This window comes from Pollicipes pollicipes, unplaced genomic scaffold (assembly GCF_011947565.3).
Source record: "Pollicipes pollicipes isolate AB1234 unplaced genomic scaffold, Ppol_2.1 Scaffold_3732;HRSCAF=4379_pilon_pilon_pilon, whole genome shotgun sequence".
In the NCBI taxonomy this organism is placed as follows: Eukaryota; Metazoa; Arthropoda; class Thecostraca; order Pollicipedomorpha; family Pollicipedidae; genus Pollicipes; species Pollicipes pollicipes.
The window spans coordinates 1-14,783 of record NW_023596363.1 but is presented as its reverse complement, the minus strand read 5'-3'; the positions used below and the strand labels follow the sequence as shown (position 1 = coordinate 14,783).

Sequence of the window (14,783 nt, the reverse complement as noted above, 5' to 3'; positions counted from 1 at the left end):
GGTACATCCGTGACTCGATCTGGCGATGTGAAACGTGTATTGCGCAACAAATACAGCTCAGAACATCGTCCGTCTCGGCTGCATGAGCAGCGCCGCCAGCACGGCGGAGGCCGGCCACCTCAGGCCCAGCTCCCGGGTGTCACCGGCCGCCGGCCCTGACCGTGGTCCGGTCGGTGGTGGCGCGGCCCGGCGCCGCTGGCGTGCCAGACGTGTATAAATAGCGGCCCGGCCGGGCGGCAGCTCGCCACCGCCACCGTCGGCCCGCTATCGCCGCCATCTGGGGGCCCCAGGTCACGTGTCAGCCGGCGCGGGGTCGACGGCGAGGTCACCGCCTGCGGGCCGCCGGCGGCGGAGCCGCGCGCGCGCGCGCGCGCCGCGGCGTCCGCCCGCCTCCACTGCCCGCCGGCGTCCGGTAACAAAGGCGGCACACGCCGAGTCGGCGCACCACGCCGCCAAAATCGATCACCACCGACCGGCCTTGAAGGTCGGCCGAAACCAATCCACTCCCGGCTGGCGACAATGCAAATCCGGCGGCCCGGATCAACAGCGCCAGGCTCGGTCGCCTCCCCCCCCCCCTCGACACTCCGACGGCAGTTTGGCCTTCCCCCCCCCCCCCCTCCATCGACACTCCGACGGCAGCAGTTCGGCCAGCCCCCTCCCCTCGTCACTCTCCGACGACAGCCTTGCCTGCGCCCCCCACCCCCCTGTCGACACTCCGACGACAGCTTGGCCTACCCCCCCTCCCCCCCGACACTCCGACAGCAGCTTGGCCTGCCGCCGCCCCCGACACTCCGACAGCAGTTTGGCCAGCCCCCCCCCCCCCCTCGCCACTCTCCGACAGCAGCTCAGTTAGCCTCCCTCCACCCAGCCCTCTCCGATGACAGCAGTCTTGGTCAGACACCTCCCGGCACTCCCACGACAGCAGCCCCCCTAGTGAGACCCTCTACGGCACTCTCCGACGACAGCAGCCGCGCCGCCCGCCCGCCGCGGCGCGACTCACATCCGCAGCAGCTTGTCCTTGCCGCCGCTGACCACGCGCTGGCCGTCGGGGGACCAGTCGACGGCGAACACCTCGTCCGCGTGGCCGGGCAGGTCCAGCTGCAGCTTGCGGCTCCTCATCGACCACACTGGGGACAGACGCGGCCAGGCGTGAGCCGCCGGCCGGACGGCCACAGCTGGGCCGGCGGCGGCGCTGGTGCCCGGTCGTCCGCGCCGAACGCCGGCCGCCCGCGCGCGCGCGCCACCGACGCGTTGGCGAGCGGGGACGCAACCGGAGGAAGGGGAGGAGGCGGGGGAGCATAGTGAAGACATGCCAGCACGGACGAACGGAGGCGTGGGCGCACACGGCGCGGCAGTGCACTCAGACTTCTCACAAAGGGCGAAGAAGCAACGAAACAGGAGGTCCAACACAACGAACGACGCTAGAAAAGGCAGCCGGACGAAAACACAAAAAAGCTTACAAAAAGTACCAGCCATGCTTTTGTAAGAAGCAACCAGCACAAACAGTAGCAAACAACGGCAATGAAGAGCATTATTTCAACCCTTGCACATCCATCGATCACGAGGCGTCTCGTTATGGGCGGCCGAGCGTGAGGCCGGGCGGCGGAATAGTCGGCTCCTGACCCGGGCGTACACACCACAAAGGTGCCGCCGCCCACCTTGAGCGTGGAGTCGGCGCTGCCGCTGACCAGCAGGCGGGAGTCGGCCGACCAGGCCACCATGTACACGGCCTGCACGTGGCCGCGCAGCGCCGCCACGAACCTGCCGAGCGCGCGTGTCATACAGGCGTCAGACGACGCTGATGGGCGAGCCGGCCGTGGGGCGGGGGCCACATCACGGCATCGGGCTGGGGCAACAGCACGGCATCGGACTGGGGCTGGGACCCACGGCACCGGGCTGGAGCGGGGGGCCCACGGCACTGGGCTGGGGTGCGGGGCCACACCACGGTGCCGGGCTGGGGTGGGGGCCACACCACGGCACCGGGCTGGAGCGGCGCCACACCACGGCACCGGGCTGGGGTGGGGGCCGACAACGGCACCGGGCTGGAGCCGACAGGCAACACACTCCGCCTACAGCCGTTTACACTGTGTACCTAGCTGGCTCGCTGTTTTACTTCTTTATCTTTACGACTGCGTCCCCACACATTGCACAATTGGCTAAAAACTAGATAACATATTTTTTACAAAGTATTTGGATAGCTCATAGAGCTGACCCGGCATCATTACATTGATCATTTCGAGATTGGCTGTCACGTGCTCGGGTGGGGGATCAAACTGCCCCCCCCCCTCCCCCCCTGAAGGTTTATCCAGAATGGTGGTCGATCGGCAGGGCGTAGCGGCGCCAAATTTTTCATAGCTGTGGGAAATTGAAAAGCGGATCGTTTGGTGTCAAAAATTTAGATGAACCTTGTAAGGTCACTGACCTACGGCCGGTCAAGGTCAGGCCATGTATTCAGCGAAGTCAATTTCTAGGGAATCGTTAAATCTCATGCTACAGCGGAGTGTTAGACGAAGCCATACATCTCTGAGATACTTTCTTAGGGCAACATAACAGTTAAATGAACAAATTAGATTGACCTAGAGTCAGGTACGAAAGGTCCGGCCAAGGTAAAAAACAACCTGTTTTATTACTCTATGGCTTGCTGTGCGAGGTAGTTTCTGGTACTCACTTCGAATTTATTGATAACTGTGACTGCATTATACTTCTTCCATGGATTTCTTTACGGTCAGAATAGGGCACTGACCTAAAATGACCCGGTCAAAATTTTGTTTTATTGAACATACTGCCTAGAGTACTCTTTGTCACTTATTCAAATGCAAAACCCAAACGGTCCTGTATGATTTTGGGCACCATGACCTCCAAAGGTCAAAGAAGGTATATAACCTTAAATGACAATGTCACCTTTTGCTTAGAACGGGTGTTTAGGTTCCGCGGGTACTTTGGAAACCAACCCGGACTTTGACATTGCTTCAACTTATTTGGCCTGAACGTCCCGACCTAAGAACTTCAAATTTTCGCCTAAGTGGGCTCACGTACAGGGCAACACACCCTGTAAATTTAGAGTGTCTAGCTTTCTTAGTGCCTGAGATCTCGGGGGGGGGGGAGCAAATTAACCCACTCACCCACCCGAGCGCAGGGTATCCAACCGGCCACTCTGGCGAGTGTTAACAATGTACCGGTAATGCTAATTTTCTTCGACATCGATCTATTCACCCCTGAGAAAATGGATCAGTGTGGTTTCTGAAGCTAATTCCAGACCTGATAATTTGCCGGAAGCCGAGGAATTACGGCTTCAACAGCTTTCGAAAGTCCTCATAATAGGCATATCTTTGGTGGACCGCACACAGACACGCGAACACGGCTATTGCAAGAAACGACGTTTTTAGATACCGAAGTCCAAAACATATTCCTGGCACGACGTCTATTATCTGATGCCATTTTGATGGCGAGCTCTTTTGACCTCGGGTAATCTCAGGCGACGGGACACACCAAGATCTCTGCCAGTTCAAAAGTACTGCAACCCATGTCCGTAAGGCATGCCTGTAATAACCTCCCGGGATTGGTGTGGGGCAAGACACTTGCGAGCTGACAGTGTACGAACTAGAAGCCATCTGTTAAGCAGGCGCGTCGACCGGCGAGGGAAACGGAAGCAAACAAACAAGCACCGCCTTACGAACACATCAAGTGCGCCACATTTTCCATCAGTTGGACCGCCGCGGCATAGGACGGTCGCGCCGTTTGTCTCCGCCTCGCTGTCGAGCGGCGTGCTCCGCCACAAATGGCCCTGGAGCGATCGGCTGGCCGCTGCACAGTGCCTTGTCAGGGAGAGGTCCTTGGAAGTGTACTGGCGTACGCCCGGCGGCCATGGCGCCGGTGCGACCGGGCCACCTTTACAGCTAGGTGCCAACCACTTCCACGAAGTGCAGTTTGTTTTAATTTGCATTTTGATTTGACAAGCTGTGGTTATTCACTTCTGGGATGATATACGCGTTCCCCTCCAATGGTTATATGTGACGGTAGACCTTGTAACCCGAGGTCACCGATGGCCAGAGTGCACGTCAGAACTCCGTCAAAGGACTGGGACTATTCCAGGAGCATATCTTTAGTACATGCGGGTTCAAAAATGTGTGGTTTCTCGTAGTTATCATGTGTTCGTATTTCGACAAGGTCTGCAAAAAGAAGCGTCGATCCTGAGACTGCTTCAAATCGTTGGAATTTCAAGCCATAAGCCATTGCTATAGTCGAGCTCAAATGTTCGGCTCGCAAAGACATTTTCCGTCAATTCGGCCTTGCACTCAATTGACTTCTGAGGGCGAAAATACACCCCCCAAGGAATAGGTGGAAAATCGCAGATTTGCCCACGTAAGAACTTACGAACTCGATTCACATATGACGACCCTTGCACCCGTACTCATTAGCAAAATATAAGTGGAGGGGGGGGGGGGGACACACTCCCAACAATTTGAACATTCCCTCATAACGAACAACCCGCATGGAAAGCGAGCCTAGTCACGTAATTACCACCCGTTCGTGCATATTTTACATTCACGTTTTAGTGTATCCCACGCACACCAATCACAGATAACACACTATACATACCACACAGTTTGGCTGTAGAACGCCTCTCTCCTTTCGACACATCGCGGTACGTCAACCCAGTCGTCAGTGAATGACACCTGTATCAGGTGCGAGATATACACCCAGCGGCTGTGGTGGGTCACGTCCCTCCGTCAGTCAGACAGGCCCAAAGACACGGCCCGGCGGCTGTGGTGGGTCACGTCCCTCCGTCAGTCAGACAGGCCCAAAGACACGCCCGGCGGCTGTGGTGGGTCACGTCCCTCCGTCAGTCAGGCAGGACAGGTCCAGAGACACGCCCGGCGGCTGTGGTGGGTCACGTCCCTCCGTCAGTCAGTCAGACAGGACAGGTCCAGAGACCACATCCGGCGGCTGTGGTGGGTCACGTCCCTCCGTCAGTCAGACAGGTCAGGTCCAGAGACACCCGACGGCTGTGGTGGGTCACATCCCTCCGTCAGTCAGACAGGACAGGTCCAGAGACACACCCGACGGCTGTGGTGGGTCACGTCCCTCCGTCAGTCAGACAGGACAGGTCCAGAGACACGCCCGGCGGCTGTGGTGGGTTACATCCCTCCGTCAGTCAGACAGGACAGGTCCAGAGACACACCCGGCGGCTGTGGTGGGTCACGTCCCTCCGTCAGTCAGACAGACAGGTCCAGAGACACGCCCGGCGGCTGTGGTGGGTCACGTCCCTCCGTCAGTCAGACAGGACAGGTCCAGAGACACGCCCGGCGGCTGTGGTGGGTCACATCCCTCCGTCAGTCAGGCAGGACAGGTCCAGAGACACACCCGACGGCTGTGGTGGGTCACGTCCCTCCGTCCGTCAGTCAGACAGGCCCAAAGACACACCCGGCGGGCTGTGGTGGGTCACATCCCTCCGTCAGTCAGCAGGACAGGTCCAGAGACCACACCCGGCGGCTGTGGTGGGTACATCCCTCCGTCAGTCAGACAGGACAGGTCCAGAGACACGCCCCGGCGGCCTGTGGTGGGTCACGTCCCTCCGTCAGTCAGACAGGCCCAAAGGACACGCCCGGCGGCTGTGGTGGGTCACGTTCCTCCGTCAGTCAGACAGGACAGGTCCAGAGACACACCCGGCGGCTGTGGTGGGTTACATCCCTCCGTCAGTCAGACAGGACAGGTCCAGAGACCACACCCGGCGGCTGTGGTGGGTTACATCCCTCCGTCAGTCAGACAGGACAGGTCCAGAGACACACCCGGCGGCTGTGGTGGGTTACATCCCTCCGTCAGTCAGACAGGACAGGTCCAGAGACACACCCGGCGGCTGTGGTGGGTCACATCTCTCCGTCAGTCAGACAGGTCCAGAGCACACCCGGCGGCTGTGGTGGGTGTACATCCCTCCGTCAGTCCAGACAGGACAGGTCCAGAGACACACCCGGCGGCTGTGGTGGGTCACATCCCTCCGTCAGTCAGGCAGGACAGGTCCAGAGACACGCCCGGCGGCTGTGGGTGGTTACATCCATCCGTCAGTCAGACAGGACATGTCCAGAGACACACCCGGCGGCTGTGGTGGGTCACATCCCTCCGTCAGTCAGGCATGACAGGTCCAGAGACACGCCGGCGGCTGTGGTGGGTTACATCCCTCCTCAGTCAGACAGGACAGGTCCAGAGACACACCCGGCGTCTGTGGTGGGTCACGTCCCTCCGTCAGTCAGACAGGACAGGTCCAGAGACACGCCCGGCGGCTGTGGTGGGTCACATCCCTTCGCCAGTCAGGCAAGCGCGGGCAATGCCACCGCCGCGGGGAGTCGGACACTATGCAATACGGACCGTAACCCACGGCGACCGGCTATTCCCAACACCAGCCGTGCCACAGTCTGACCTAGATGAATGGCACAACTAGCAGACGGGAGCCGCTGCTTCATACGAGGCCGGACGCCCGCCGCCGATGTTTGTGTTCTCAGGTGCTCGGCCAATTAATGAGTGATCACGGCGGCGGCTCGGCAGGCGGCGGCGGGGCCCAGATCTGCACCTCGCGCCGCCGCCGCGCCAACAGTAACACCGGGCGCTGTCAGAGCCCGCCGCCCCGACGCGGCGGTATGCGCCGCCGCCAGCACCGAGCCACCCGCCGACCATTAGCCGTCCATAGCTGCCGAGTCAGGTCGTCAGGCGCGCGAGAGCTCGTGAGCCCCTGTCAGAGACAGCAGCGGAACTGATAACCTGTCATCTGCCATGATATTTCGCGGAGATTTTGTCTCGCGGCAGCGGCCAGCCGGGCACCAGCAGCTTGCCTTGAGGCGTCGGCCAAAACTTCGTCAGGAGGGCTCTGAATGAATGAGGATGTCTTGGTGATCGGGACGTATTGATGTCTGCAATCAATATCAATCAATCCCTACTCAACTGAGAACAGTGTTATCAGCGTGTATGTGTGTGTGTGAGGGGGGGGGGCTCTTTGATCTTGTATGGGCGTGCGTTCAATAGTAGGCAGTGGTGCATACCTATCGATATTCGACAGCTGACGGCAGGCAATGGAAGGCGCCAGACAGGCGACATTTGCGTTGACACATGGCGGAGTTTGTGGCCAACCGGCTGGGTCCCGTCAGGTCAGGTCAGCGGGGTCGACTGGCGACTTGTGACCGGCCGGGTCAGCGCAACGGGGCCGACCGGCGACTTGTGACCGATCGGGCCAAGTCAGTGAGGGCGACTGGCGACTTGTGACCGGCCAGGTCAGGTCAGCGGGGCCGACCGGCGACTTGTGACCGCCGAGCGGGGTCAGCGGGGCCGACTGGCGACTTATGACCGGCCGGGTCAGGTCAGCGGGACCGACCGGCGACTTGTGACCGGCCGGGTCAGGTCAGCGGGGCCGACTGGCGGCTTGTGACCGGCCAGGTCAGGTTAGCGGAACCGACTGGCGACTTGTGACCGGCCAGGTCAGGTCAGCGAGGCCAACTAGCGACTTGTGACCGGCCGGGCGGGGTCAGCGAGGCCAACTGGCGACTTGTGACCGGCCGGGTCAGGTCCAGCGCAGCCGGGGCGGGCCGCCGGTGGCGGCGCCGGCTCTTCTGCCCCCTGTCCTGCCACTTGGCGTACAGCCGGTCACCACCACACGGTCCTGGCCTCTGTACTCACGATCCAGGCCCGTCGGATGGCAACTCCAGACCGGAGACTTGTGACCCGGCACTCGTCAAACCACCTCCGCGCCGCAATGGTGAAGAATGCCACTTTTTCGGCCCAGGAAAGAGGGCGGATGTCCGTACACATCCATCGCACCAGCGGCGGAGTTCACAACGGCTCAGCTCCCGCACTTAAGCAATGCATGCATGGGAGGTAATACCGACACCTGGCTCACTAGACGGCCCTCAACGACTGTGCCGGACAACTACGCACGCCTACCACAGAGACGCCAGGCGCCGTTGATTCGGCGCCAACCTTGTCATGGGTGGGATGGGGTTAGGGTGGGGAGCAACCCTCCCCTCTAGACACTGAGGGATGAAGGATTGCTACCCCTTCCAACGCACGTGGGTGGCCTTATCTTGACGGCAGGCTACTGCTGCCTGACAAGAGGCTGCCTTCCTCCGGTCCGGTGCTCCAAGCACACATCTTGGGGCTCCATACAAACTGTATCTTATGCCAGAGCGGCACAAGACACACCGGGCAGGCAAAGCTTCAACAAGGCAGCAAACCTGGGTCAGAAGACGCCCTGTTGGTCGCACCATTGCCAGACAGCCCGGCCACAGTATGCCGTCAAGCACTCACTTTCCCGTCTTGCCCTCCCAGAGGCGTATCGATTTGTCGAACGAGGCGGAAGCGATGAGCCGGGCATCCGGCGAGAAGCGGACGTCGTTGATCAGCTGTTGGTGGCCGGTCATCCGCGCTGCCGACAGACGGCGTGACCTCACCACGCGGCGCGGGACGGGCCGCGGCGGGCAGGACGACGCCACAAGCCGTGGGACACTCGGCGCCACCGTGCGTACCCGGACTCAAACACATTTACCACGCGCGCTGCGTGATGCACAGGACATGTGTAAGGAATGTCAGATTGTCCCTGACTGCACTGACTTAATTTCTTACTCTTCAAGGTGCGAAAGAAACCGTACCAGTCGCGAACATGTCTGCTGTTTCATTACATACGAACTGTGTGACGCTGCCTCACTAACGTGTAGCGTCCACGCGTGCGTTGTGTTCCGCACGACCGCACGCTTCGACTATCCTGATACGGCCATGTGCACCATAACTCATCTCCTGGTTATGATTGATGATGGATCCACTCACCCAGAGGCTTAGTGCCCTTCACTGGATTCCAGAGGAACATGGTGAAGTCGTCACTGCCCGATACCAGTCTCTCCTCGCCACCGCTAGATGCCAGTAACGTCGCGTACCGCTTCTTGGCGGCTGCCAACTTCTCATCGTCTGTAAAACATGCATTCATTCAACGAGCGTATACTCGCTGGTCCTCTCCCATAGCAGAAAGACGTTTGCATAAGCGATGAACGTCGATACGGCGACGGCAAGCAGTCAGCTGATGCGGAAGCACGCGTAAGTAGTACCTGTGCGTTTGTCCGCTAGATGTCCGACGTCGCCGCTGGCCGGGTCATACGCTCCCGTCCGCATGACGTAGTCTGTGCTCAGCGCCAGCGTGTTGACCCAGTGACCGTGGCCTTGCAGTGCCCGGCACATGGCTCCCTGCAGCATGGAGCACATACTAGCCATCACGAGCCGCTATACGATGTGATGGGTATTTCAATCAGATGCAATCCTTGAAACAAATATGACTGTTTGGATTCTGATGGGCACTCCTACAGCAGTCATCTTGCGCATCTTGAGTGAAGCCTTTTGACGCTGCAAGCAAAGTTACACGTTGTGGGAAGTCTTAAACGAACCAGTGCACCAAAACATGTGTTTGTACACTATGACATGTGTTTTTTGATCGCATGTTCCTACAAAAGCCTCCGCTTCATCTCAGTTATTAGTGCGCTTTCACTGCTACACAGAACCAGCGCCGCTCAGCCACGGAGACTCACGTCGGTGGCGGCCCACACTCGTACACTGCGGTCTTGGGAGCCGCTGTAGAGGAGGTCGGCGCCGCCCCAGCGCAGGCACGTCACCGACTGCCGGTGCCCCGTCAGTACGCGCAGGCACCGCTGCAGCTGGGCGTCCCACACGCGGACGTCACCGTCCTTCGAGCTGGACGCCAGCAGTCGAGACTGACCCGACTCGGAGCTGAAACACGGCCAGATACGTCAGACGTGTGACCGGGTTCGGTGCTGAAGCACGACCCGATACGTCAGCCGCGTGACCGGGCTCGGTGCTGAAGCACGGCCCGATACGTCAGCCGTGTAACCGGGTCCGGTGCTGAAGCATGGCCCGATACATCAGGCGTGTGACCGGGCTCGGAGCTGAAACACGGTCTGACACATTGCCGTCTGCAGCCCGATACGATGCGACAGTTGACAATCGCGGCCCAGCGACACAATAGGCGTTCACAGAGGATACTGTAAAAGACGGACTTTCTACGGTTTCAGTTCAATCGACACACAGGCAAGGGACGTCAGGTGAAGACAGACAACAGCACCTGTGCAAGGGCTGCCAGCAGATGTGTGTGATCCACTGTTTGTGTCCGGTTAGCGGTTTGCCCTCCTGCTTGCCGGAGACCGGTTCCCAGAGGCGGACCTCGCCCGACTTGCAGCCGGAAGCGAGCAGGCGGCAGTCGGGGCGACCAGGCGATGCAGAGCACCCAGTGACGGTGACCTGCGGCCGGCCACACGACGGTCGGTCAGGCGGCGCCCAGTCACGGTGGCCCGGCAGGGGCACTGCTGAGGCCGGACAAACCCCAACCATGCAATAGTGACCGTTGTTGACGTCCGGACGACGTGGATTGGTCTCACGGTGTGAAATAAACAAGCACGGTATATCCCGAAACGTGCCACGCTAAACAAACGCTCATGGGAACGACTGGTATACAGCCCCACTTTGCTGAACAGGTCGCACGTCAGCCCGCGTTTCGTTCCGTGCAGGCTGCCACTGCTCGCTGCCATCAGACAGCCAGACCACTCCTAGCAACAACCGCTCGGTCGCGACCCGGCTCGGGCCGCCACTCACTGACCGGGATGACGTCACTCACGGACTGGGTGGCGTCACACCGAGGGACGACTGACCGGTTGCATGTGTGCTGGGGCGTTTCTGTGCTGACGTCCAGAACCGGACCGTCTTGTCCCCGGAGCCGCTGGCCAGGGAGCGGCCGTCGGGCGAAAAGCTGGCCGAGATGACCGGTTCGGCGTGGCCGGGGATCGAGCTGCCGGACACGGACCAGAGACCGCTCAGAGCCGGCGTACCGGCTCGGGGAGGGGGAGGGAGAGGGTGGTTCCTCGTGACCAGACCGACTCGGCGTGGCCAGGGATCGAGCTGCCGGACACGGACCAGAGACCGCTCAGAGCCGGCGTACCGGCTCGGGGAGGGGGAGGGAGAGGGTGGTTCATCGTGACCAGACCGGCTCGGCGTGGCCGGGATCGAGCTGCCGCACACGGACCAAAGATCGCTCAGAGCCGGCGCACCGGCTCGGGGAGGGGGGAGGGAGCGGGTGGTTCATCGTGACCAGACCGGCTCGGCGTAGCCGGGGATCGAGCTGCCGCACACGGACCAAAGATCGCTCAGGAGCCGGCGCACCGGCTCGGGGAGGGGGAGGGAGCGGGTGGCTCATCGTGACCAGACCCGGCTCGGCGTAGCTGGGGATTGAGCTGCCGCACACGGACCAAAGATCGCTCAGAGCCGGCGCACCGGCTTCGGGTGAGGGGGATGGGGGAGGAGAGCGGGTGGTTCATCGTGACCAGACCGGCTCGGCGTGGCCGGAGATCGAGCTGCCGCATACGAACCAGAGGCCGCTCAGAGCCGGCGCACCGGCTCGGGCAGGCATCGTGACCAGACACAGACGCTCAGAACCGGCACACCGACTCAGCGGCACACGGCGGACACAGGGCCGATACACCAGCTCCCAGAGACGCAGTTATACACGGTCGTACGCCACTGAAGCCGGCACGCGTAACGAGTCCCCAGAGGCAGACATGTCGTCTGGGTCTCAGTGAAGCAGGCTATCGAACAGCTCGAGTTCACTCTTGCTGATGTGACATCAGATGCTAGCAGAACATGCAAGCCCAGTACCGGGTGTGCATTGGAGCTTGACAAGGAATGACAGGTTTGACGACTTAAGTAAAATACATACATAATAATGTACTTCTCACACCATTTTGTGTTGAAGTGGTGATTTAACGATGTATCAAGATGCATTGGCCGCAGTTAAAAAATAATCGACATCATGTTCACCGACAAGCTGGTGCTACATGTCTTTAAATTGTTTGGAAATTTGTTGACTCCCTCATGACATACAATTGCTTCAATTTTTTTTGCTTCAAAATGCTTCATTAAATTGTTCGCGTCTGCGTCTAACAGCCATCCAGCCACGTATGCTTCACGCCGTGAGATATGTCAGCGTGACTACCATGGACACGCCAGTGACTGACCTGGTGCACCGTGTCACCGCCCGGACCCGGAACACGGCCTGCGGCTGGTAGATGATGTCCAACACCTTCTCAGAGTCGACAGTCAGCTGCTCCAGCGTCTGCCTGCAGGCTGGAGGCGACCCTCGACGTCACCGACGTAGAAGGCGTATGGCACCGGCTCCTCTTCCTGCCGATGCCACGTGTGATGTGACGTCACCACATCACGAGGAAGGGCCTGACGCAGGTGTCAAAATGGATGATGACTTGATGACATTGAAGACACATACCAAGAGATAATGTCACGCCGAAAACCTGCCCTGGAAGGGCGGCAACACATGTGATAACATGACTTATGACAGAAATGCCCGCCTGCTGTTACCTCTGTGCACGCAGAACTCTGAACAGGGCATTTTTAATTTATCTTTAGATTGCCTACAAGCATGTTTATCTGACCCCCATCCAAACAAACACAACTGTACTGGTGCCCAGCACATATCAAGGTGATACAAAATGAGACTGTACAGATTTACATGCAGTCATGACAAAATAGCTAATTTAAAGGTACACAACCTTTCAAGAAGTGCATTGCAGACTAACTGCAGCTTATCCTTTGTGATTGTGACTGGCAGGTTGAAAGGAGCACCAGCAATGTCCCCTGTTTCTGAGCGGAACTGTGCCAGAATATGGCGAGTTTCCTCAGCTTCCATTGGCTCCTCCCATTGTGTCCGACTTCAATGAGATAACTTGTATGAGCAAGATGTGCAGCAATATCGATCTGTAATGAGAAAAAATAATGCCAGTCAGTATCTGCCTGGTGGGGAGTACCATGCTAACCACCTTTTCCCACTTCTTCTCATTAAGATTTTTAAACTGCCCATGCAACCTTTCTCCAGTCCTCTTCACTTCAACAAGTTACAAGGACCAATACAAATGTGATACAAAATGGCATGCTTTAGGGATATGGGATGGCACATAATCTACCTGATGCCTAATACAATCCATTGCACAAGCAGTTCAGGCATTTTTGAAATACTTAAAAAAGGAAGATATTTTCAGCCATCCAAGACCATCTGAAGCCATTTAAGACCATAAGACCATTCTAAGATTGAAACATAAGACCATTCTGGCCTATACCCCCACATCTGGGGTCTTTACACATGTGCTTAGCAGGGTCTTTGAAGGTCTGCCAAAACGGACACTAATTAAATCATAATCAGAAACCAAAATTGCCTGGCTTTTGATTAGAACATTTTCTGAGAAGTGCTCATGCCAAGCAACACTTGTTGCATGAGCCCTGAACTCCCCAACAGTGAAATTTCAGCTCATCCACACACTTTTGGTGAGGCCTAACATCTAAAATGACCACTACTGCTGGCATCAGCCACATCACCATTTGGTTACAAGGATTTGTCATGTGTATTTGTTTGTGCCATCGTAGATTAGAAGTTCAGATTTTTGAAACCTCTGAAAGACATCACAGTTCACCAATAGTCAATCCATCCACCAAGACAATCAAGACAACCAAGACAAGATAGACAATCCAGCAAGAAGCCAATTTTCAAGCCATTGATGCAAACTAGGTTGTTTGCTCAAATCCAGCAAGAGGTTACTTTGTCAATAATTGTGATGCCAAATAAAGTTATCCATTCACTTTGGATATTTGCATTGCTATGGGAGGGGCACTTCCAGTGGAGCAATTCAAGCTTAATGCTGGGATGTGTGGTGGATGGCTCATGGCCAACACCGGTACTTTACACTGCAATACTAAACTTTTCACTGGCTTTTTAAGATATTAACCACCTTAAATAATAACAAACATGAATACTTTATGGACATATTATCATCTTGCCTTCAAAATCTGATAATTACAATAACAGCAGCACATGTCAGTGGATAGTTTACCACACTGATCACAGACACTGATGGGACATGGGTTGCGGAGGATTGAGGGGAGGGGGAGGTTGCCAGGGTGATGGTGGTTGAGTTAGGTCAGGTTAGGTTTAGATGGGCTAGGTTAGGTCAGGTCAGGTAAGGCTAGGTTCAGTCAGGTTAGGTAAGGCAGGTTGGTTCAGGTTGTAGGTTAGGTTAGGTTAGGTTAGGTTAGGTTAGGGTTAGGTTAGGTTAGGTTAGGTTAGGTTAGGCTAGGCTGGGCTAGGTTACATTCTGGTCCATTTTAATAAATTCTTTGAAAGACCATTTTCTCAGACAGCTTACATGTCAACTAGAGTGTGTGCCAGTGGGTCAGGAATATCATGTCTCTGGATCACTCAGACATTCACTATCACAATTATTAAAGTTTTAAGGTAAGATTGTGGAAATACCTGTATGAGTTTTATATAAAAATATTGGGCACAAATTATTAGACTGTGTGAAGCTCAGATCATTGCTCACACCACAAAGCTGTCAAGCATGAATTAATTGATGCAAGCAACACACATTTAGGAGCAACTAACAAACTAAGGCTGCATAAGTACCAGCCTAGGATGAAATAATGATTTGGACCATTATCCTTCAACTGGTGTCATTATGAGCACAATTTTTCCAGTCAATTCTGGCTATCATCAGGTGTTAGTCATTAAAAAAACTGAGTGTTTTCAGTGTTTGGCCTTAGGTCATATGAATTGCTGGAAATCTAGCCAGGTCCTTACCATTGTGAGTCTGATACTCTACCAACTAAACCTACTGGGACGAACTAAGACAGTCCAACTTACACTATACCCATGTTCATAATACCTCATCTCAATGCCCCCGTAAAAC

General features: G+C 57.0%; 1 protein-coding gene across 1 annotated transcript; it reads right to left on the bottom strand.

Moving 5' to 3' along the window:
* Positions 1-264: 264 nt before the first annotated feature.
* LOC119092975 (notchless protein homolog 1-like) lies at positions 265-12,156 on the bottom strand (the record flags this gene model as incomplete). Its single annotated transcript, XM_037215869.1, has 9 exons — positions 265-277; positions 1,001-1,127; positions 1,634-1,761; positions 8,290-8,407; positions 9,081-9,216; positions 9,555-9,753; positions 10,106-10,281; positions 10,738-10,825; positions 12,048-12,156. Coding segments are annotated over 9 exons (1,094 nt in total), but the record flags the coding sequence as incomplete, so codon positions are not given.
* Positions 12,157-14,783: the final 2,627 nt, after the last annotated feature.